This window comes from Lates calcarifer, linkage group LG10, assembly GCF_001640805.2.
Source record: "Lates calcarifer isolate ASB-BC8 linkage group LG10, TLL_Latcal_v3, whole genome shotgun sequence".
In the NCBI taxonomy this organism is placed as follows: domain Eukaryota; kingdom Metazoa; phylum Chordata; class Actinopteri; family Centropomidae; genus Lates; species Lates calcarifer.
In genome coordinates, this window is record NC_066842.1 from 8506545 (window position 1) to 8528752 (window position 22208).

The 22208-nt window shown below is 41.4% G+C and overlaps 1 protein-coding gene across 2 annotated transcripts; it reads right to left on the reverse strand.

The window, feature by feature from the left end:
• Positions 1-618: 618 nt before the first annotated feature.
• LOC108888542 (calcium-independent phospholipase A2-gamma) lies at positions 619-21663 on the reverse strand. Of its 2 annotated transcripts, XM_051073235.1 has the most exons (11): positions 21474-21663; positions 21064-21167; positions 19875-20963; positions 18502-18651; positions 17131-17282; positions 16698-16792; positions 15507-15678; positions 14792-14849; positions 14260-14454; positions 4635-4830; positions 619-2010 (listed from the first exon to the last, which is right to left on the reverse strand). In XM_051073235.1, exons 2-11 carry the CDS (start codon positions 21097-21099, stop codon positions 1733-1735), a joined length of 2421 nt encoding a protein of 806 aa, XP_050929192.1. In that variant the 5' UTR covers positions 21100-21167; positions 21474-21663; the 3' UTR covers positions 619-1732. The 2 variants fall into 2 exon arrangements, with proteins under 2 accessions (XP_050929192.1, XP_050929193.1); XM_051073236.1 differs by lacking the exon at positions 21064-21167 and having other exon boundaries at positions 19875-20994; positions 21474-21662.
• Between the last annotated feature and the right edge of the window lie 545 nt (positions 21664-22208).

Consider the following 22208-nt stretch of genomic DNA (forward strand, 5'->3'; position numbering starts at 1 on the left):
ATAAAACATATATATGAGTGGCCTACATCCTGTATTACTTTCTCCTCACACCACTGTTGATGCCATTTGTTGTGTCCTCTGCCTTCTGCAGCCCTCTCTGTGTTTTCATGCGTGTAAGCAGTTGGTGGAGAGCTGTGTCAGTGCAAGGTGTTTATGCTGGAGGGGAATGCGATCCATCACTGGCTGGGGCTGTTACCCAGGTGTCTGAGTACAGCCTTGCACAGTCATCTCATCTCACCTTCCTCTCTTTTATGACAGACAGCTCAGGGATGGGCCTTCAAATCACCTTCCGCGGAAAAACACACCCTTACCTTTACACGCTCAGGGGAAAAAGACAACCACATATATTTGAGTTAGAGGGAAGAGAGACACTGGCAGATTCAGATATGCCTGCAGTTGTAATTTTATAGATCAGTATTTGTTGCTAATCAAGTCAAGCACCTTGGAAATTGAGGTGAGGGTGTGTATCAGATCTCTGTTGGAATGATTAAGCAGTTGTGAGTACAAGTTACCAATTTAATATCCGCACGTTGCCTCTTCCTGAGACGATCCACAGCAGCTTTCCGCAGATCACAATCGGCTAATCTTCATATAATTAGGAGGCAAGATGCAGCGAGGTTGAGTGATGGGTTTTAATTACATACACTCTCAAACAGTCTTTACACAGGTCCAACAGGAGAACAGTGGAATTACATCAATCTGGCTAATATCTGTGTCCACTTTACTTCAGGTCCTCTGGGGACTGGTTATACAGTACTTGACCAGGTTGGGCATGGAAATGAGCATCTGCAGTGCATTTTATTTAAAGCACAAGACACAGCAACACAGGATCATTTTCAACCATGACAAATCAATAAGCAGCAATCTCTTTAAAGTCAGTCTTTCGGCTAAAACCTGCATGATTGCAACAAACATTAGCGCAGCACAGCAGAGTGGGGACTGAAACACAGCACTTCAAGGTAGAAAGGGGAAAAGAGGCTTTAGAGAAGAGGCATCAAAGGGAAAGAGGGCACACTGAAGACAGAGCAAAAAACATGTGCATAGCCTGTGGGGAATCCATAGAACCAAACAATCAAGCACACAATGATAAAAGTGTTTGAAACAACTGAACTAAAATACTTTGAGGATAAAATAATACATAAAAGCACATCCTTATGACAGTGAGGCCCCATATTTATTACAAATTATATATCTGCTATTCATATTTATTCATTATCATGAATCATTATATGTGTATTAGAATTAAATATTGCAGGAAATCTTTGCATCTTACACTTTTTTGTAGTTTTTTTTTTTCTAGATAGTGACTTGTTTTTGTGTGTAACATCTAAATATAACATGCATTTACATACAACATATGATACAGCAGAGCTTGAAGTGGGCCTTCGTGTACCGATGTTGTTGATATCAATAGCTGATGAGTCGCTGCTTTGTTAAATGTGCAATTTTTAGTCATTACAGCTGAGAAATGTCTGATTGACCTCGGTTAGACTGTTTACAAAAATAGGATATTTTTTTCTCCTTGCTCTACAGTGTTATATGTTGGCAGCTTAGCTTAACAAATACTTACATTTTTTCAATACCACATATTTTCCATTTACATATTTTTTCTGTGAAAGTACAGGCCAAGAAGTCAACAACTATGACACTAATCATGGTAACATGACATATTCTAGGCAATTTAGAATAAGGGAAGAGTTTCCATGTGAGGTAAAGGTGGCTTGTGTTGGACCTACAGCTTAGAGGAGTAAAAAGAAAGACCATTATACATGTCGGCCTTGAGCCTGGCCCACTCTGCCATCCTCTGGACGGAGCTTTTCTCTCGGATGAGGATGCGAGTGACCTTTTTCAGCTTCTCCTCGTTCCTTTCCAGGTAGCGGATGCCCTCAGCCTGCAGCAGGTTGAGCTTCTCTTGTCGGTTTTCATCCATGGAGATGTCTTCGCTCATGTAGGGGTTGAAGCGGAAATATGTGCCAGGAGGGAGGAAGGCGTCGAGCATGGCGTGAACCTCTGAAGGAAGCAGGAAGAGGTGAGAGTGAGGGAGAGAGGCCACAAAGGAAACAAAATCATAAACACACAATTAACTTCCTTGAATGTACAAACATTCTGATATTGTGCTAAGGGTGAAGAGGGTATGTGAAGTCAAAGCTTGTCTGTCAACACTGTGACAGCATTACATGTGTTCCAGAGTAAGCGCTTAGGGCTTAAAGTATGAGGTTATACCAAGTGAAAATGTCTGGCTTGTCTGTCATGGCTGTTTTCATTCGCTTCGCCTGAGAGGTTTAAAATCAACAACCTACAAATGCAAACAAACAGGCAGCTGGTAACAATAACGAGGAAACTATGCCCGAAGGATCCAAAAAGGTGGCTGTGATTTTTTTCTGTATGTGTTCCCACAGTAGTTCAGCAGTGTAGTAGCAGTAGTGGAGTCCAAACATGGATTCTTTTACAACTACCTGCCTTTGGGGCTGTGAAAAAACTCTACAAGGAGTAATTTATTTCAATGTTTTTCTATCCAAATATAATTAATTCTGTTTCCAACATTAACTACAGTCAACCACAGACAGTTTGTTCCTTAATACCCAGCACTGTGCTGCTAAAGACATACCAGCTGAACAAGTTGGGTGATAAGTTTGGGTGTTTGTTATTGGGAAGCTGGAGACAGCAGCAATCAGTTTTTCCTCCATTTTGTTTAATGTTAAAAAAGTTTGAAGTTCCTTCACATAGTGGAGTGGAATAATTCTGTGCTTCTGATTCCACTGGAATCAAGAATACTGTGGACTGACTCTCGCCTGACTGTCACTTGCACTCCCTCAGAGGATTTGGCATAGAGTTGAGCCTTTCTCAACTTTCCACTGTAGCTGGGTGCTTTTTGAGTCTGTTGAGGCTCAGCGGGGTGCAAACAGCTGCAAAGCCGGGTCTCATGCACAATGAATTGCAGCAGTTGCTTGTCCAAGATGTCTGATCTATATGTGATATGTATGTCACAAGAAAATTGCAACAGTTCTTTGCCTGTAGGTGGGGACATAAACACATCTACATTTGCAAGTGTACACTGCTGCTGCTGTTACTTTCCTTTTCTATAGGTGGTGGTCTGACAACCACTGAACTGGTCTGACAAACCCAAACAGCTCCACCCTATGGAGAATCTAATTTCTGGTCTGCTAAACATGACTGAGTGAGTTACAAACTAGTTCCATAAGAAGCTTTGTTTACATCTAAAACACCGATTAGATCTTCCTTATCTGTGCACAACAAACAAGGTCTACTGATACACCTAAGACAAAGTAGGGGGCTGGGATAGCAGGGGAGCTTTTGAAAAAGAGAAAATCTGTGATAAACACTCTTGCTAATCTGCTGTTTCTAAATAACAAAGCCAGTTGGAAAGCTGGGGAAAGCTTAATCCCAAATACAGAAACAGCAAGTGCAGAGAAGCATCTAGGTCACACGCTGCACCACAGCAGCAGCAACAGGGAGGGGACAGAGCCAAATTTAGGCACAGCAGAGTTGCCCATGTCCAGAGGTGATAAGGAGACGGACGAGGTTGCCACTACAGAGAGCCACAATGGGACGTATCCAGAACAAAGTCAAGCTGCAGTGCAGTATTTTCTGCACCGATGGCGTCAAAACCCAGTTCATTCCGTTAGAAGTGATGCAGAAACGGGCAGCGTAATTTATCCAAGTCTTTGCATGTTCTAATTATAATCATAGTGTGCAATGATTTAATCCTCAGGAGCAGACAAAATAAAATAAACATTACCTACAACACCAATGGGTCACAATAGGTTCCATAACATCTATTTACAGCCATTTCATCCATCAGCTCCCTGTTGCCAAATTTCATCTTTTGACCAGGTTTCCTCTTTGTTGATGCAGCTTGTCTGTGTTTGGCATGTGATGTCATGATTTTTGGGACTGTTTCCCTTGACATAATAAATAATGTTTTTTGACCAATTTCAACAAAAAATAATAAGATGTTTTTGACACTGTGCCGGTGGCCTTGTGATGCTTTGAAGGCTGACCTGCCAACCTTACATAACCCATTTCTGCACACCTGCTTCTAATTATGATTAAAAGGGCACACCATTTATTAAGCATTGCATTTCTACTATAACGTTACAAGACACCAATCATAAAAAGATCAAAGGTCAAAACTGAAATAGCAGAGGTTGAGATTTTCTGACTGTTAGTCACTAGTATGAGTCAAGCTCTAAACAATGATGAATCCTACATGTCCTATAATGCAGAAAACTGCATTTTTGTCCCTGCCTGGTAAACACCCACACCATTCAAACCTCACGAGTTCAGTTTGTAACAAAGGCATTCTACTATAAATTTGTAGTTTTCGAGCTCAGGCCAAGGTAACCTTGATGAAATGTTCAAGGTTATTTTCTTGAATGTTAGAAAGCTCTCCTCAGAGCCACAGAAGATATTATACAACTGTTTTCACTGGCTGGTTAATATTACTTGTGACAAGTATACTGATACTCATACATTATGTGTTTTCAGAGAGGCAGACAATTAAGAGTCAACCAAGATAGAATTAGGTCAAATTCATGATGGATGTTTACAGCCTGACAAATGTGTGAAACTCTAATTACATAACACACCTTTAAGATTTTGCTGTCACTTACCCTCAGTATCGGTGGCGCTGCTGATGACATTGGTGAGTTTGGTTTTGAGACTTGTGTAGGTGGTGCTGTTCTTTCCAGGGTTTTCAAAGCGGCCTGTACCGAGCGAGACCACACACTCCAAGGGCGTGTTAGGCCACAAACACTTACACTCGTGGACAGCCAGCGCTGTGGGGTTGTTAATCAGCAGACCTCCATCCTGTGCACACAACAGAAGAAATGCCATGTTAGAGACCTCATTTCCATGCTTTGAATGGTGTTTTAAGCCAAGACCACAGTTTTGGCAAAACCAATTAATTGGCATTTGAGACCTAAAAACCTTCATGATTTAACAGTCAATAATGAAATTTGAAAAACATCTGATGAAACAAAAAGAACAGATCAATGTACAGTTCCACAGCTGCTTGTAAGTCCACAAAGCACAGAGCTAAATTGTTTTTTTTCCTTCCCTCACAGTTTCAGTCAGACTGGCTTTGATATCGAACAACCGCCAAGGAGTGCTTTTGCTTTGGATCTATAGTCTACCCAAGGCAATGGGGGAGCAAATGGAGAGGCTGTGGGGATTGTTGAATAGGCATGAGGCTGAGGGGCCGCAGGGCTGCAGGCTGGCAGCAGGATCAAACACACAGGGGCCAGTCCTCATTAAAGAGGCCAGGCTGGGGGGTGGGAGCTGCAGGGCCCCAAGGGTCTAGGGACACTCTCGGGGGGAAGAGTGCTTGCTTATGTGACTGAATGTATGTGCACGTTTGATCGAAAGCTCATGCCTACTTAGAGTCAATGCATATAATAATGTGGGTATGTGTTTCTGGCAGCGTATGTCACATGGATTCATACACACAGAGGCTTGAAAAGGAGAGGGGAGGGAACATCCCATCTCATCAGTGCACTCCAGCAGTGTTGCAGCCTAACAACAATTCTGCTCAAATCTGTGAGAGCACACAGTGTGAAGAAGAATATGAGGGCTGCCTACAAAGCCATAGGTCTGCTAATCATCTGGGGAGATGGACTGTAAAATTGTATCATCAATTCATAGACCAGGAAAATAAAATTGCAAAGGGAATTTGCTATTGTAGTTAGGCTGGGGGCACTGCATCAAGTAACAGGTCCAATGATAGCAGGTGTTTTGTGAATGACTTGCCACTTTTAAAATGGTAGTTCTCTAGGAAAACTGTGGGTGACATTGTGGAAATTCAGCAAAGCAGGCCGCTAACGAGACATAATTCAGCAGTGGATGATAAAACTGACTTTGGCACAGCAATGCTTTGAGCAAAATGCTAGCAATAAGCAAGCTAACATGCTCATAATATGCTCAGAATAATATGCTTATGTTTAGCAGGTATGTTTACTTCTTATGCATCTTATATCGACACAAAGTTTAGTTGGAGCTGATGGAAATGTCATTAGCTTTTCAAATTTTCAAAACATTTAATAAACAAATGATTTCGAGAAAATCATTGACAGATTGATCAATAATGTAAATAAGTGTTGGACGCAGATTCTGGAACTAGGCAACTAGATAAAAAGTTAAAAGATCACAAAAGTCATTACAATTCATCCTGAGGGGGAAATGGTTGTCTCTGTTACTGAATGAGAAAAAACTGTGACCTACTGTTGGTGCTAGAGAAGAAGTAAGAGGGTCACAAAAGTCATTAGAATTCCCTCTCTGGGGACAATGAATGTCTGTATAAATTTTCACAGCAATCAATTCAATAGTCGCTGAGATATTTCAGTCTGGACCAAAGTGATGAATTGACTGACAGCCTGACAATGTCTGCTGGAATGGCTAAAAGTGAAGAAAAGAATGTGAAAAATTACAAATGTGAATGTCTCCAGTCCCTCTGAACCAAACTGTCTGATGGAGGAACTTTCTTTGATTTGTAGGAAGCAATCTGTTATGCTAATGTAATGTATGAATCATTTAAAATCGTACATTTAGTTATTAAAGAGAATCTCATGTGAGAGCCAGAGCCTCAGAGAGCACCCATCTCAGTAGCTGAGATGGAAGTCACACAAAGATTTCACTCTGCCACAAAGCATGGAAGAACTGCTGAGGTAGCCGTTTGTCCAAAGCACGTCATTATGCACCAGTAGGGTGTCTGGCAGACCAAGAAATGAATCACAGAAAAGGGAGAACATTTCTGGATTGGAATTGCTCATAATGGAGACTTAGAGGGGACTTGCACTGCAGAGAGCACCAGACGAACCCAGCTGGAAACAAAACAACTAAGCCGTTTTCTTATCGCTCACACCACTGTGAGTGGCTCTATTTTCTGAACTCAGTGGAAATTATGGCAACAGTCAGGGTCCAGTTATGGGTTCTTTGTGCCGATAGCTGGGGGCAAGTTTCACATGCACAGTGGCTGGCCTCGCACTCAGAGCCAAAGCATGTAACATTAGACGCCAACAGCACAATGCTCCTGTGAGCTGGGAGTTGAATGCTATAACTTGTCTCCATTTCAGTGCACCTGCTTGAGCAATTCAGAGCTGGTGAACATAGTCGTGGAGGCCTGGGAGGAAAGTCTGGTTTTTGGCAGTGAGGAAGGTTTGTGACCCCACTGGAAGACTGGTAGGATTTCTTTGTGTCTGGGGCTCAGAACTTTATGAAGAATCTATTTAGAAGATCATTTGCATCATCAAGCCTCCTTGACAGAGATGGTACCAAACTGAAAATACAGTGAGAAGTGAGAACAGTTTGGCAGAGGTTGAAGCTGCACTGGTAAAGCCTAGGCTCTTTAAAGCAACTTTTCAGTGAGATATCCATTCTTGGTCCACTGCCACGTTCTCACACAAGGGTTTCTTGAGGCCGGGGCATATTTGGATAAGGAGTTAAGTTAGAAACAATGATCTACTTAGGACAAACTGCAAATGAGCTTTGCATACAAAATGGCCAAACTCAAGCTGTCTGTCACACACTCAGTATGACGCAAGGCAAAGGTCACTTCCATTTATAAGGATTTAGAGCTGTAATGCTGGCTGTATTTACCATGACTCAATCTCACTCACAGTGAAAAGAAGTGCCGTCTGTCAACATATAAATGTCCTCAGAGGGTGCACCCCTGTCAGCCATAACCAGCTGACAGAAGTTTAACCCCAGAGTCTGAGAAGAAACAGAATTTTGAAATGCCAAGTTCAAATTCTGGCCTCCTGAAAGGCTTAATGATTTCCTCTGACAGCATTTCTTGATTCTGATGGAACCCATTTGTTGATAACCCAGAGGATCAGAGCACGTCTGGCCTCACCTTTGCCCTTCAGGGTCTAATGGCTGATTCACATACCAGCTCATCATTTTCCTATACACAAACAAAGCAAGTTCTTTGCTAATTAGGTCTCCTGCACCTACATGTTTGACTTGATGGCCAATTAGACTTAAATATGACTTTAAAATAAAACAAGTTATTACAGTGTATTCTGAAGTAAACCTAATCAGATGATATGAGCCGTGATAAATAAACAAAATTAAGACATGCACGACCTTTATAGGTCCCTTGCATTCCTGTTTGAAATGTCTCCACTGTCATTAACTTTTGGGAGCTTATCTTCATTGTGCCAGTTAAAGCTGTCTTAGAGGGGGAGTGCTGATTTGAATAGGAAAGAGGTGCTATCGTCAGGATCAGTAAAAGTCATTTCACGCCCCACTGTGTGTCAGCTCCCATTAGCTGGGACAGCAAACTTCATCCTCTTCATTCAGCCTGTGTGCCTCTGTGTTTCTCTCCCCCTCTAACCCACTGGGTGAACCTCAGTGCTGCCTTGTGAGAGGGTCATTATGAAAGGCCACAACACAGAGAACAGAGCGCTTGCTTAAATCTAAATGAGGTGAGTCTTCGACATACATCTGGTGTAGCTCTCAAATCACAGCCCCAGTGAGCAGCTGTAGTCATTACAGTTTCTTCTTTGGCATCTTTGACAAGGCTGGACTGAGGGGCACTGAGCTCTGTCATGATTTATTATGAGGCTCTGCCGATGAGAGTCCCTTCTCTCAAATGATTAATTAGGGAAGCGTTACATAAATCATAGACATCTGATTATGCCTGTCACAATAGCCACTCTGTTTTCCAGACATGGTCATTCAATCGATAAAGTAGATAATTAGGCTGCTATAAAAACTTTTGTGTACTCTCAATACTTAAATACTTAAATAAATTTTCAAAATCAATTCATGCTGTTTGCACATAAAAGCAAGCTTCTCAAGCGTCTCTCTCTATGCAATCAGGTACATACATCTGCTCATTGAGTAAAATTAATTGCCTAAATAATAGCACCCAATCCACATAAAGGCCACAATTGTCATCAGCAAGGATAAGACTGACAACACTGTTAGTGTGGTGAGTGTCGGTCTTAAGTGGTGGCCAGGTCAAGTCAGAGGTCTTCATGCCATATTATGCGATTACGTCGACCAGTTCTCCTCTTTGCCTTTTTTTTCTTTATAGGCCCCAAAGGTCTCATTGAGGTTCAAGCCATCTTCCCAGGCTGTCAATAGATGAGGGACCCATCTGTGCAAGTGCCAACTTTGCCCCCAGGCAGGCAAACCAATTGAGATCTATTGCACACAGTTACCTTTTCCCACATATTTGGTGAATACACGACCACACATACCCTGTACCCTGTATTGAAACAATGAATCATCCCCTGCCGGCTGTAGCCAGTCAGGTTAAACTGTGACAATTCTTGCAGTGATATAAATGGATGCAGAATCCCCCTTGCTCATGTTTACTCAGTCTAGATTCTCCTGAGGCTTTCTGTACATATTTGACAACTCCATATTAGAAAACATAATTCTGTCCATCATAATAAGTTGTTCCAATGGACAATTTAAAGCTAATTTCCCTACTGTACTGTTCAGGAGAGGTGACTGGACACACACTTGCATACCAATACATTGTAGTGCAAGGTTTAAAGCAGAGACTCGTTCCAAGTAATCTCATCTGAAGCCACTGCAGTGAGATGCCTGCTAAGTGACGTGCACTGTGAGAGGGAAAAGAGGTTAGAGACAGAGAAAGATTCATGGAAGCTTTCATACAGCAGCCGGTCAACATAATCAGTGGACCGGCCTAATCCCCAAACAAGAGTGCCAGTGCAATCAAGTGTTTGTGCATTTGTGAAAACATATCTGTACAAAAGAACAAAGAACACAGTCAATTGAGGAAACAGAGGTAATGTGACAATGACAGGATCTGTGTGTGTGAGTTTATACGCAAGGGACAAAGATCCAGAGTCTGTCTGGGAAGAGGAAGCAGTCTACAGCAGGGCTCATAAGTCTAAGCTCCATCCTCCAACAGCTTCTGGGCCGAGCTCTCAGGGCTTAACACAGGAGGAGAGAGCTGGGATGAGGAAGTGGCTAAAAGCTCAGATTTATCTTCTCTGTCGCCTCCCTGAATCCACCACCTCTCACCTCTCTGCTGTGGTGCTGAGCATGTAATTGATGACCAATAACCTCACCTGCAGTGGCCTTTACAAGGGAAAAAGGAGAAGAAAAAAAGGAGATCCAAAAGGCTATGATTTCTTGAACTACACGTTTTTTGAATGGCATTTAAGTTTGTGAAACCCTTGGCCTCTTTCCTCACAGATTCAAACAGTCTTTTGAGTTTTCTTCAGCCAAATCTGCCACACTTAATGACTCCTTAGACTCATTTATGACTCACTCCCTGTCACTCATTAGTGACCAAAAAAGCAAGGGACTGCTGATGTGACCTACTCCCTTTCTGGCTGTGTGAAGTCTTTCTGCTGAGGGTGATGCCTTGTTGGGGCTCTCAAGAGCTCGCACTGGGGGTGGTGGCCCACTGATCCCATGCCTCCCATCAAATGCTGGCAGAGGTGGGCACAAAACATGCTCCCATTCCTCCCCATCGCCTCAGGAGACGCCATGGCAACTAGGCAGAAAAATTGGGCCCTCCTCGCCATTCCACGCATGCCCTGGCATCTATTGTGAAACGTCTGAAGTCTTCTACTTCTGTGTTCTTTAGAGCCGAGATAACTGAGAGGAGCTTTAATGTGGAACATGCGCCTCCTCCCTCCCTTCATCTCCTCTATTTTTTCGCTCTTTTCCCCTTGTTCCCCTCTCGCTACGGTATCCCCTCCATGGCTGTGGTGGCAAGTGTGAGGCTTTGATAATACCATGGCTGCTCTGCTTCAAAGGTCTTGCTCTAAGTTACAATTTCCCCAATGTACTCAGTCTGAATCTAAAGTTCTGGCTCCATCAGATTTTCTGTTCCAGCCTGAAGAATCACAGACACATCAGCGAACAATCACAACTTTCTTGAAACACTGCTTGAGAATTCGGGCATTCGTTCAGCACATGGCGTGGCAACTGTCTTGCGCTCACCGTACAAAAGGATGATTGTCTGGAGCTTGAATTAAGTGGAAAACTCTGTGGGCGTTTGTGGAAAAGAGCGAGATGACTGTCTCTCTAGGGAATCCTGACATCACACAGACAGCATGTTATGCTCATGACCGGTTTCAAATAGCCGGTGAATAAAGTCACCAGGCTGGGTGGCACTCAGAATCTGGCCAGAGGTTCACAAGGAAAGTGAAGTACTTAAAAGCTGCATGATGCTGTATATTAAAAGGAACTCTTTATAAATACTGTTCTTTGACTTTATCCTAGATGTCATTGTTCAATCACATTCAACAGTCAAACTCTTGACACATTATTACTATTAAAGACATAGTGGATGCTTCTGTAGCTTTGATTAAATTAAATGCTACAGTTTTGTCAATTCTTCAGTCGTCTTCGCCTTTCACATTTCTGTTGATGGTTTTGATTGAGTGTTGGGAAATGTTTTTCTCTAAAGATAAACATGAACTCCAAGATGTTTAATATTTTTGAGCTATTACCCAACAGAAGCAGGATTTGAATAAGTCATTAAGCCAATTCAAAGATGCCAATCCAAACATAAGTTGCCCTCTTCTGACTCTCAAATTCATGCATTGCATGCAATATAAAACAGCAAGTTTGTACCCTGATATTAGTGCTCTGATCTTCTAAAGTCACATACTAGTGGAATATTTTCAGACACGATGAATTCAAGAAAAAATGTCCCAAAAATAAGAAGGGTAGAGTGTAGAACAAATGAGCTAAGAAATGCGAGTCAAGGCTAAAACACAACCTTAAAATATTCTCTTAAGATTTATTACCCTGAAAAGAAGAGAGCAGAGTGAAAAAAAATACATCTTACTAAGTGAGGACTGAAGATCTCCTTTTCTATTCATTGGGCTTTTTATTTGAAAGTTTCTTTTTAAAGAAAAGAAATGAAAATAAAACACTTTACTGTAACTGATTTCACGTCAAATGTGTTAAATATATTAAACTACTGATGGCATCTCATCTTCTCACAGTATGAGTTTTCCTGCTGGCAGCTGACTAACAGCGGTTGGAATAGCAGTTCCATAATTAGATTGTCTGCCTTTTCTTCTAACGAGGCAGATGTAGCAGTCAAACAGTTGTGTGTGATGAGAGAAGCACTGGATCGGGATAATTTATGCATCCCAGAGTAGGGTGAGACCTGCTAGACGGCAAGCTGGGGAAATCTCCCACCACAGGTGGGTTTTCATCAACTAGTCTCTTTCATTCTCTCCTCCTGCACTTCTCTATTCACCTACACAACTAACACAGCTTGCAATTAAGAATGTGGGAGCTAGTTGACACAGGATATTGCCTTTGATGTAAACACATGCTCATTCACATGTGTGTCACACTAGGTCTATGTTGAGTTTGTCAGTCTGTACGTCACATCTGTGTTTTGAATGTCAATTCAAGGAGATATTGACATCTGGCATCGACAGGTCAAAGACAGGCTACACCAACAGAATACTCAAACAGGAGTGGAACATAATGACTTGTTGTGCAGGCATCTACAGTACGTTACCTTGTGTGTGTTAAATCATCTTTTTGAAAGCACATTGCAGCTGCTGTTTTGAGGTAAATAACATCCAGATGCTTGTTGTCGATATCCGTTACTCATGTGGTTTCTTATTTCTTCTTCTGTTTTCTGACTAAGTCCTTACTTAAAAGGTAAAGAGTAGACATACATATTGATCGGTAAAATGGGAGAGAGTGGACTGGTGGTTTGTTATGTTACTGATGACTAATGCATACCTGTTTAGTGGAGATGGATTTAAGTATGTCTCGCTGCGACTTTACCCCTTACTCTCCTGACAAAATGTAACTGACTGGAAATAAACACTGACAGGCAGGAAATGGAGATCTTCCCTCCCGCTTGCTGTGCAAAGGATTTTTCTCATTAGGCTTCTCAAAATCCTTCAGATTCTCCACCGTCAACACAGAGAGCATAGCATTTAAATCCAACAGACCAACAGTAAGCCCTGCATTACTCTAGCCGAGGACTGCAGTGAAATTGTCACAAGGCGTGTAAATATAATGTGTGAATGTGAAGCAGGGTGTGAAAGAGAGAATGAGTAAAAAATAAGCCTTCACAGGAACAATAAACAAATATCAGGGAGCCATTCCAGTGGCCAAGCAAAGGTTTTCAAACAGGGCAAATTGCACACACTGATGACTTGTTTGTGTATTTATCCATGTACTGTAGGAAAACAGTCTGAAGTATTAAACTGTTACTGAACATAAATAATTATAGGGTGAAAACTCGAACAGCTTTGTGAGAGAAAATGTGTTTTCTACAGAACTGAAGACAATCTCTGAATTAACTGCCTGAAACTAAAAAGACTATATTAATTGGACTCATGTTGAGCCATAGAACCCAGGGGAAGATACTTGTTGATAGGTGATATGATTCAAGAGTTATGGGTCAAAAAGTGATTTCACCTTTGGCCTGCAGTGTTGCTGAAATTGGTATTTTAGGGACTTGACTATTTACGAAAGTAATGTTTTTCGTGATGAGGTGAATCAGTGCAGAAATACAGCTCACATCCTGACTCTATGTCTTAGACATCAAATCCATATCTGTATCATGGTGTGGAGAGTCAGATGTCTGTTTAATCAACATTATAAAGACATCCCCCAGACACACCAGACACATCTTCTGCATATGAAATTCATTCAGTCAACTTAGCAAGAAAAGAAGACGCTAAATAATGTGTATTTAACAAAAAGTGAAATGGCCTCCAAAGGTATTGACAGAAATTCACCAAACTGCAATTACAACTATTCTTCTTCACCCAAGGAATTCAACAGAGTTGACGTTTTTGACTTATTGTGGCACTGAAGGGGTTTTTGTTTGTGTGTTTGCATTGTTTGGACACATTTCAAGGACTGACATTTACTAATGTGCCAGTTTTTGTAAAAACAGAATCCATCAGTTCTGGGGGCTGCTAGAGCTTCTAAGAGCCTCTAAAGCTACATTCGATTTGTTATATTCTGAGAGTCTGACATACGTTCTCTTTGTTTGTAAGAGTGGTACGAATTTAAGCTTAAGTAACAGCTTTGCTCATGACAACCATTCTCAATAAAAGCATCAGCTAAAAACTTAATATGTATAATGTAATAATAATGTAGAATGTAAATCCACTTCTGTAGGTTATATCACATTACCTTTTCTGTAACAAATACTGGCAGGACATATTTTAGATTTAAACTGTATGATTTAATCATCAAGCCTATCATGATCAGAGCAGCCCCTATCACTACCCTGTTACTGTTGTGAATGGGACTGACCTGGTGGAGATCATTCCCCAAGGTGAACTCCTGGAAATACCCAGGGGCTGCTGACGTGGCTCGGATGGCCTGCCAGAGTTGGTGCTGGCAGCCCCCCAGGTAGTGTGAGCGAACCCCAGGCAGCAGGTTGTAGTTTCTGAACACATAGGCCTTCAGAGGAGTGCCTCGGTTCACAATGGTGCTCACCGCTGCCACCTAGAGATAAAGGAAATGACATACACTGTGACTGTCTTTTTCAGTATGAGGCAGCATTTTACATCTAAACAGATGTAAAATACAGGCACATTATCTGAACTGACATGCTGACAGACCATTTTAATATCCAGAGGAGTCTGCTGACCTATACATTTCTTTAGACACACGGTCTTAGAATGTATTTTCCTCACTCGTCTTGCAGAAAAATGCAAGACTGAGCTAGAGAAAGTAGCTTTCTGTGCAATATCCCAGTAAACAAGGTGAGGCGAAGGCTCACTGGTCAGTGCCACAACAGAACAAGATGGAAGAATGAGTCACACCATCTTCTAAAGCTCACCTTGGGGCATTCAGGGTTTCTTGAAGTCTCCACCAGGAGGTGAGAACCCATTTTCTCTCTGAGGAAGGGAAAGATGATGTTATTTTCTGGCTTATTGAATTTTGGATGTTACTATGACTTGTTACAGAAATATTTCTGCAAGCTTCACAGAGTCCTATTGCATATCAGTTAATGGAACCTGAAATCATTTTTGTGATCAGTGTCATTTTTATTAACCATTCTACTGAACTGAAGGTTTTTAGGGACATTTACAACAATGTCTATATACTTTATATAACTGCTGTGCTGCCCATATTTAAGCACAAGGTGGTGGTTTTTATTCTTCTACACATTCTTCCAAATTTTCCAACCAGCCTGCATTATAATGATTAACAATCCATATCATGTGAAATTCTAAATTTGTTTGAGTGAGTTTATCCATCACAGTGAATATCATATCTGATCTTATGGTTATCCAATATGAATGGTACGTTATGGCTGCCTGGCAAGACAGTGCAGACAAAAATCTTCACTTTAAAATGCATTATCACAAAGGATGCTGCCTGGGAAGAAGGAGAATGGTATTCAAAAATAACAAGAGTTAGAACTCTAGAACTCTTTTACCGCGTCTTTTACCGCGTCTTTTACCGCATCGCTATCACAACATTTTAACATTACTCTAATTAATTTAGGCACAACCTCCTACTCTGTCATCAACAATAACAGTGGAACTGACTTGAGGATGTTCTCCCAGGCTTCACTATCATAGAAAGCGTGGCTCCAGCCCATCTTCACAGTGCCAACAATGACATTCTGCTTGAAAACATCTGAGCCCAGCTTCCGGTAAATGTCATCACACTCGTCCAGTGGCATTTGGAAGACACCTAACATGAACCCTATGATAGCACCTGAGGAAAACACACAAACATTCAAAGAGGGAAAGAGAAGTACTGGTAAACCAATCAAACAAAGGCATATTTTTGTAAACATGTAGTTGTAGTGTTTCAGTCGCTCCTTCAGAAAGTTAACAGGGTAATCTCGGTAACAAATGGGCAAACAGGTAATGTAAAGCTCATTGTTTCATTACTCTAAAGGTGCAGGGCTGATGTGAGGTTAACTGCCTAAAGGGTTATCAGTTAGGAGTAACATTACCCATGTATAAGCCATTCATAAGCAGTACATGGGATTAACATGACCATAACACTGTAAGCAAATACTTCTCAACTACGTCTCTCCATGATTAAGGATCCCTGGCAGGATTAACAAGACACGACAGTGTTCAGTGCTGTGAGGGCAGAGCTGGGGTGTACCTGAATAATGTGGGTGATCAAAGCAGCCAGATGTGGCCCAGATGGGTTTTAAATGCATGAACATCATTTGATCTAGCAAGGTGATTACATTATGCTTTGACAACATTCGCTAAATCTGAAAACGAAGTACCTCCAACTGTTGGAGATTAAGACTCAGAGAACTGATAGGAAATGAGGACAACAGAACTTCTGGTGGTGATTAAAGTTCAATGTGTTCTGCAAATAAAATGCAGTTTTTCAATGTGCTGTGAGAAGAAAACAGAACAGTGGCAGATGAACAGGACAGTGGTCCACAGCGCCCCCATGTGGTGAATTTGTATACAGGGAAAAAGCATGAATCTACTTACTGACAATTCCTGAAACCAAATATAGATACATTAGTATCAATATTGTAATTTCATTAATTTTCATAGCATCTTAACAATTTGAAACAGATTTACCCTGGACTAAATTGACTGTATAGCATCAAGGTTGACATTAGAGTGGGTAGGCTGGTGGAATTGGGATCAAAAAAAGTGCAGAGCAACAAATGGGTCAGTGTGTCATCAGTGCTGTCAGTCTACTCTGATAATCCACACAAACGCATACACATACAGAAGTAGGGCAGGAGGACGTACCTGTGCTGACACCACAGATATAATCAAACATTTTGTAAATGGGTTTGCCGGTCAATGCTTCCAGCTTGTGTAAAGTCTGAAGTGCAAGAAGTCCCCTGAAAGTACAAAGTCAGACATACACAGACAACCATTAACTAATAAGGTGACAACCACAGCCCACAAATTGGCCACAAAGAGTGACAGCTGATTGATTTTCAACTAGAATAACAAAGACAAATAGGACGTAAATCCTTATCTATTTGCAGTTACTGTTTCTCTAGCATGCATTTACTTCACTAATTGAAACTGCTGACAGAAGCAGTGAATTGCTTTTCAGAATACTGTGACATGGCCTTGCCTGCAGTATATGCTATTCAGTTCCACTTTGAAAAGACTTCAAATAAACGACTTATATCTTATGGTAAAGAAAAGAAAAAAAGAGCTGAACTTGTACCTCAAACCTCCTCCATCTATGGAAAGGATGCGTATGCCACGGCCTTTTACAGGTTTGTGGTAGCCCACCAGAGCAAGGGCTTCTCTAACTGCTGCCCTCAGCCCTGGGTCACTGGCCTGCTTCAGACGCAGGAGACAAGGGATAACCTTCTCCTAAGGAACACATAAACATACCATGGCAGTCAAGAGTGGAAATGAAAAACACTGTCAATCTACCATGGTGGGGTCAGACAAACTTACTGCACAATATGGGAATGTGGAGATGGGATAGGAAACAATGACTGTGTGGTCTCAGGTATAAGATTATAGGGCTAGTTTAGTTAATATTGTTGTTTCTCAAGTTGAAATTTATGCATTTTACATGCTGTTGTCTTGGCTCTTACCCCCTGTATTTGCCCTGATAGTCAGTAACAGAGCAACCATCCTATTCTGCCAGTTTTCATTTCAGCTAAACAAACAAGGACACAAACAGTCAATGCTCATTCTGAATGAGATGTCGATTCCACTGCCTCTCTAAATAATGACTTGTGACACAGCAAAATTTGCCAATGTCCAGCCAATTTTAATCATTATTTGAATTCAGTGAAGCAAACACAGCGTGACCAATGTGTCATGGGGAATGAATGCACTTTACCATCATCACATGTGGTGAATATTTATGTGACTGCAACATATAGGTGATTTCAGTCTGAACAGACCTTTTAAACCATTGTGTTGTAAATACAACACGATACTTAAAGGCGCTACTACCAACAGACTGAACAACGTGACAGGAATAAACGTGTGAGAAGTCTTTTCTCACATCATGACTGCATTAAGACTGAAATTCAGGTCAGTCACTCATCACAATGATGTCCTTTATTTCTCCTGCCATTTGCAAATCTATCAAAATTATCCTTATAATGACACTCTATGTTGAGTATAACACTGGCCTTGCTTTGAAATAGATTATTATTGAATGAGTTCCTGACACCAATAGAGATAATGTTGAGACATAAATAAATGCAACAGTATGCGGTCTGCATGTAGTTGCCTAGCTCTGACAATAAACAGAGAGAAGCCTGCAACCTGTTGCCACAGCTGACAAACTGACATTTTGCCTGGTATGGGAAAATTCCCACACACAAGCAGAAGGGCCATTATCTACATCATTCACATTCTACAGCTGTTCAACAATTCAGGCCAGATACATCATGATAATGTATGCATAAAAATTGTGCTGCAGTGAACACCGTCTTTACACCACGAGCTAGTGCCAAACAAAAGAGCTGATGCTTTTGACATGGTAAACAGCATGAGACATTTTGCTGTCATTTTGCTTTTTGCCCCCAACAGTCTGGGGGAAAAAAACAAACCTGTTCAGATTTCTCACCTTGACAGCAACACCACGGGTCTCTGGAAACTCCAGGAGATGGTAGCTGAGGTCCTCCACCCTGTTGATGTAGACCCTTACATCTGACGCCCTGTGTAGAGCCTGGACCAGTCCCCGAGTTCGATTATCCACACTCACCCTGGCAATGATCTAGGAGACGAGAAATATGCAACCAGTGAGATCTCATCATTAAACATTAGCTGGGATCTGAATGGAATTAAAATTTGACAGGTTCTGTGGCTAATTTTAAAAAAAAATCCTCATTTTGATTTACAATATGACACAGTAACTGATGTGTATGTGTTGGCATTATTACTTAATTTCTTTCTTTACAAATAAATGTCTACTACATAAATACTCAGAGTACTGTAATGTGCCTCACTAGCATTGACATGAAGTTGTTGCTTGCTTGTTTCATTTGGTTCGTGGGTCAGACGCCAAAAAGTTTTTAGCACCTCCACCATAAGGTGGAACAAGATTTTTGTACACCAGCACTTTCGTGGCAAATTTGTTGCTCCCATGTAAAAGTAAACTGGATTATAATAATTAATCACATTTGAATTAATAATATTAATCATGGCCTGCAAATTTAACCTATATATGTGCTTGCATAAGTAACATAATTAACATAATTTAATGTGGAGAGTGGCTAAATCAACAGATAAATGACTCAATGATTATTATTCCAAAATACCAACAACAAAAAAAAAATCAACAGACATACACCTTTTCAGCACCATTAAGTAGTTGTTATCTGAATAGCACAGATTTCTTGTCAGACCCTTACTAAATGTAAATGACCCACCTCTGCATCACATTATTCTACTGTATATCATCAGCTAAAGGACACAAGTCATGTAGTGTTTCAAAATACTTGATCCAGTCGGACCATAAACTGAATGTCAGGTGTGTTTATATCTCTACAACATAAACGCCGGGCTTGGCCTACAATGTACACAGCCTCTATGGTGCGCTATCTCCCTCCACAAGTGGGTTATTTTTGAAAACAGATTCCAGGAACTCAGGGAGCACATCAGTACACTACACTACCATTAGACATATAGTGTAGCAAGGGCTCCGGTCAATGTGTGGACAGCGGGCACTCTGCTGTAATACAACCAGCTACTCATAACTATCTGATGAGGGCATCATGTTTCCCTCAAACACAGACAGAGATAATACCTCACAGAGTCAATCTGTGTCAGCACTACAAAGAAAAAATGTTAACATAAAGCACTATGAAACTTAAAAACCATATGGCACAGCCATGTTATACTGAAGGACCTTGTTGCTAAAAATTATAAGCTTACTGTCACATTCATACTTCTACAGAAGGAAAGATTTCTGAATTAAATATTGCTGTGTAGACCTACCTTTTCCCTTTGGAGTAGAAGTTTCTTGGCTTTCTCCTCTGCAGCCTTCTGCTCCTTACTAATTGTGGCATCAACCTGTTTAACTGCTGCATCCTGAGGCTTCTTCTCCTCTACTGTAACTGTCTTGGACTCACCTGTTCTGAACCTGGGGACCAGGGGAGCAATATAGCTCCCAACAAAGGCTTGCACAGTGGGAGCTGAGTAGGACAGGTAGTGTCCAAAACCCTTCTTAGAGGAAGAAGGAGTAGCTGGTGAAGCAGGGTCTCTTTTATCAGATACTGGCATGAGCTCACTAGTTTGTTGACCCTGAGAGGAAGCAGAGGAATTGTCATCATTGTTCACTTTATTGTCCTGAGTCTTTGTACTGCTGCCAAAGTATGAGTTGATGTGATGGGCCAGGTAGTTGTAAGTCTCATCCAAGTTGACTGAAAAGGTGCTGGGATGGAAAAGTGCTGTGGTTTGTTTGGAAGTTGTGCTTTTATTCTCAGTGTCACTTGATGAAGGGTTAAGCTCCTCTTCCTTCCTGGGAAAACTGGCTTTGACAGCAGGAACAACACGACGAAGTCTTTTCTCCTTAAGTTCCCGCACAGTCAGAACTGTGGCAGCGACAGATGCTTGCGTGGAATTGTGAGAACAAGTGGAGGTAGTAGCACTTGTATCAAATGCAGTAGCAGAAGCAGGAACGGTGGGACTGGCAGAAGATGAGTTAGGTTTGGGTGTAGTGGATGTTGAAGGAGAAGCACCATTAGCCTGAGCAGGAGTAGCTGTAAAAGCACTCTCCTCAGCTTTTGGTGTTGATTCAACACTGACCTCAGCCTTATTCAAAGCCTTAGGTTTGAGTTTGGCAATCTTGGAGAGAAGTTCTGTATGTGTCCCACTCACAGCTTTAGAAACTGTGTCCAGTGTGTTCCTGACTCGTGACATGTGTTGGCTCAGACCAGTGGACCAACGTGAGGTTGAAGTATTCAAATACAGGGTGCTGGTGTGGAGTCCAAGCCTTTGTCTAGCTACCTGGTTAGCTTTAAAGAGCCATCCTTTACGGCCCCTGTTCCTCGGGTGGAAGATGTTCCTCCAGCTGAGACAGCCAACCTTGTAAGAAACAAGATATTGTACATGAACCCTACAGTGAGAGGTACCAGACAAGGGAAGTGATGTTAATGACTTAAGAGTGAAGAAATGCTCTGCTTACTTTCACCCAGGTATTTGGTGCCCATCTATGACTCATTCTTTCAGGTCATAAGAGTTTATGCCATCCAAAGAAATATTTGGTCTATGCTCTCCCTTTTTATTAACCTGGTAATGAACAACAAAAAAGTGACATGAGAGAAGGAAAACATAAAGCAAATGATGGATATGACATGTGAGATAAAACCGCTACCACTGCTCCTAAAGCTGTCTTCCAGGTATCGTTCAGTTCTTCACACGTAAAACCTCTTTGGTAACTGATCCAAACCGAGAAGAAAACCAGATAGCTAGCTTCTACTCAAAATAACACACTTCAACATCAGCAACTAGCTACTAGCTCCGTTAACACGGAGTACCGCAGCTAGCTAGCTCACTAGCATTCATACAAGCCACACGAAACATAATAAACCATACCACTCTCTTTATGTCGTCGTTTCATGAAATCCAGAAATCCTTTAACTCTCTCGTTAAGTCGTCATTCTTCGTTAAAGTTAACAAGGACGTGTAAAAGTATAGAAACACACTGGGTCACTCGACCTGACACTTAATTTCCAGAATGACGTGACGGCATCAGTCAAAAGAAAAACAATGGTCACGTGACTCACCATGTGCTCTGCAATTGGCTGGCTAACACTTGGCCCCTTACATAGACTCTCTTGATTGGTTCGGGAAATTCTCCCCACTGGTAACGGTAGCTGAGGGTCAGCTTTTATTAGTGGTCAGCGTATGCCGACGTACATCCGTGCAGGCGGTGTCAGCATCCAATATTGATCCACCCTCCTCCCTATGACGCGGGACTCAGAAAGAAACAAATGGAGCACCGTGTAGGCTCTTGGAAATGTAATGACATACTCTTTACTCAAAAACAACTCTATACTCAACTCTCATAAACTCTATAATTCCACAATATGTGTAGAATAATATTCAAAATAAAACTTGATGTTTACGAAAAAACAATTGCATAGTTATAGAACTTTTTAAAAAATGTAGTAGAAATGTGTGTAGGAGAACTCTGTCTTTTCATCTTCCCACTCCAATTAAACAGCTCAGATTTATCTTGTGACCCTTTGGAAAGACATGACCTCTAGATTGAGAACTACCAAACAAGTTAAAACTATAGGTTAAAATGTTCAGTTTATGTTGACATTG